The sequence below is a fragment of the Octopus bimaculoides genome, unplaced genomic scaffold (genome assembly GCF_001194135.2).
Source record: "Octopus bimaculoides isolate UCB-OBI-ISO-001 unplaced genomic scaffold, ASM119413v2 Scaffold_169698, whole genome shotgun sequence".
Classification (NCBI taxonomy): Eukaryota; Metazoa; Mollusca; class Cephalopoda; order Octopoda; family Octopodidae; genus Octopus; species Octopus bimaculoides.
Window position 1 is genome coordinate 1 of NW_026423379.1, and position 1,564 is coordinate 1,564.

A 1,564-nucleotide genomic window follows, 5' to 3' on the forward strand; every position below is an offset into this window, starting at 1 on the left:
TGTCATGGAAAAAGTGTGACTGTAAAAATGCAGAATTATCGGAGTAATGAGTATTCAAAAAAGTATGTATGTATAGAAATGCATGAATGAAGTCTTTAAGGTTTAAGATTCAAATTAAGGAAGTGCAATAATAGTGTTTAGTAGTTCAAAACTGTGAGTAGTGAAATGCAGAATGAGGTCGGCTGATCGTGAGAATCAAATATTGATTGCTTCGCTAAAATTTGCAGGTGGTATGGGTTATTTCCCTTGGGTTACTTAAATAAATTAGTAATATGAAGTAGATAGAAGGATCCATTGGAAGGGCCCTATTATCGATTTTTTTCAACAATCTAAGTATGTCACGAGGTTTCCAGACATGAGTTCTACTCACGTGTCAAATAAAGTATAAAAGTGACATTGTCTGCAAAAATTAGAAATAGGACACACAAAAAATCAATATTCAAAGTAATCGAATATGAACAATGAAATAGGCTATTTCCCTTGAGTGCTTGACAAAAATATTTTACAGGTGCTATGGGTTATTTCCGTTGGGTGTTTCAAAAAATGTTATGAAGGAGATATAAAGGTCCCTTCCAGGGGCCGTATTATCGATTTTTTTCAACAATCTAAGTATGTCATGATGTTTCCAGACATGAGTTCTATTCACATGTCAAGTTTCATCAAAATCGACAAAACGATGTAGGAGGAGTTAGCTAACAACGCCACAAACAAACACACACCGATTTTCCACGTATGTAGTATATAGTATATAAAGAGATAACAGAAAGAAAACGCAGAAATAAACATTGCTACTTTTTTCCTCTAACAAAATCATACTTTCCATCTCTCTCTCTCTCTCTTCCTCCTCCAACCAACCCATTCTATGCCTCCCACTTCTTTGTAATAGAAATGATCTAATACACTCCTGCTTCTTTTCTCTTCTTGCGTGCCTCTTTTTGCCAGCGGAGGTCCACGAAGTTAAAGAGCCCGATAAATTAAGAAAGCTCCCTGACATTACTAATGTGGGTTATTATATAATGTCTAAACAATCGAAAACAAAGAGGAAAAAGATGAGCGAACCCAGAACCCCTAAAGTGTTTGGTAAGTGGATGAAACGCAATATATTCTCTCTGTTTGTGTCTGTTTGTTTCTCTGTCTGTCTTTCAGTCTACCTTTCTCTGTTTTTTTTTTTATGTTGTTGTTGATGTTGTTGTCTGGCCTCCAGGATTTTGTTGATTGTTAATTTATTATCGACAGATCGATAAAATACAAAGTTAGCTTCGGCGAGATATGAACACGTAACATAAAAGTTTCGGAACAAATAGCAAAAGATATTTACAGATGCTTTCATGCTTCTGTTAATCCGTGGAGGCGCAATGGCCCAGTGGTTAGGGCAGTGGACTCGCGGTTATAGGATCGCGGTTTCGATTCCCAGACCGGGCGTTGTGAGTGTTTATTGAGCGAAAACACCAAAAAGCTCCACGAGGCTCCGGTAGGGGATGGTGGTGGCGAACCCTGCTGTACTCTTCCACCACAACTTTCTCTCACTCTTACTTCCTGTTTCTGTTGTGCCTGTAATTCAAAG

At 37.7% G+C, this 1,564-nt stretch overlaps 1 protein-coding gene across 1 annotated transcript in view; it reads left to right on the forward strand.

The window, feature by feature from the left end:
* The first annotated feature begins 945 nt into the window (after nt 1–945).
* Nucleotides 946–1,564, forward strand: part of LOC106881742 (uncharacterized) — an 11,064-nt gene continuing 10,445 nt past the window's right edge. Inside the window, exon 1 of the mRNA XM_014932233.1 lies at nt 946–1,080. Within this exon, the coding sequence (XP_014787719.1) occupies nt 1,017–1,080 (64 nt within the window). The 5' untranslated portion in view covers nt 946–1,016. The remainder of the gene's footprint in view (nt 1,081–1,564) is intronic.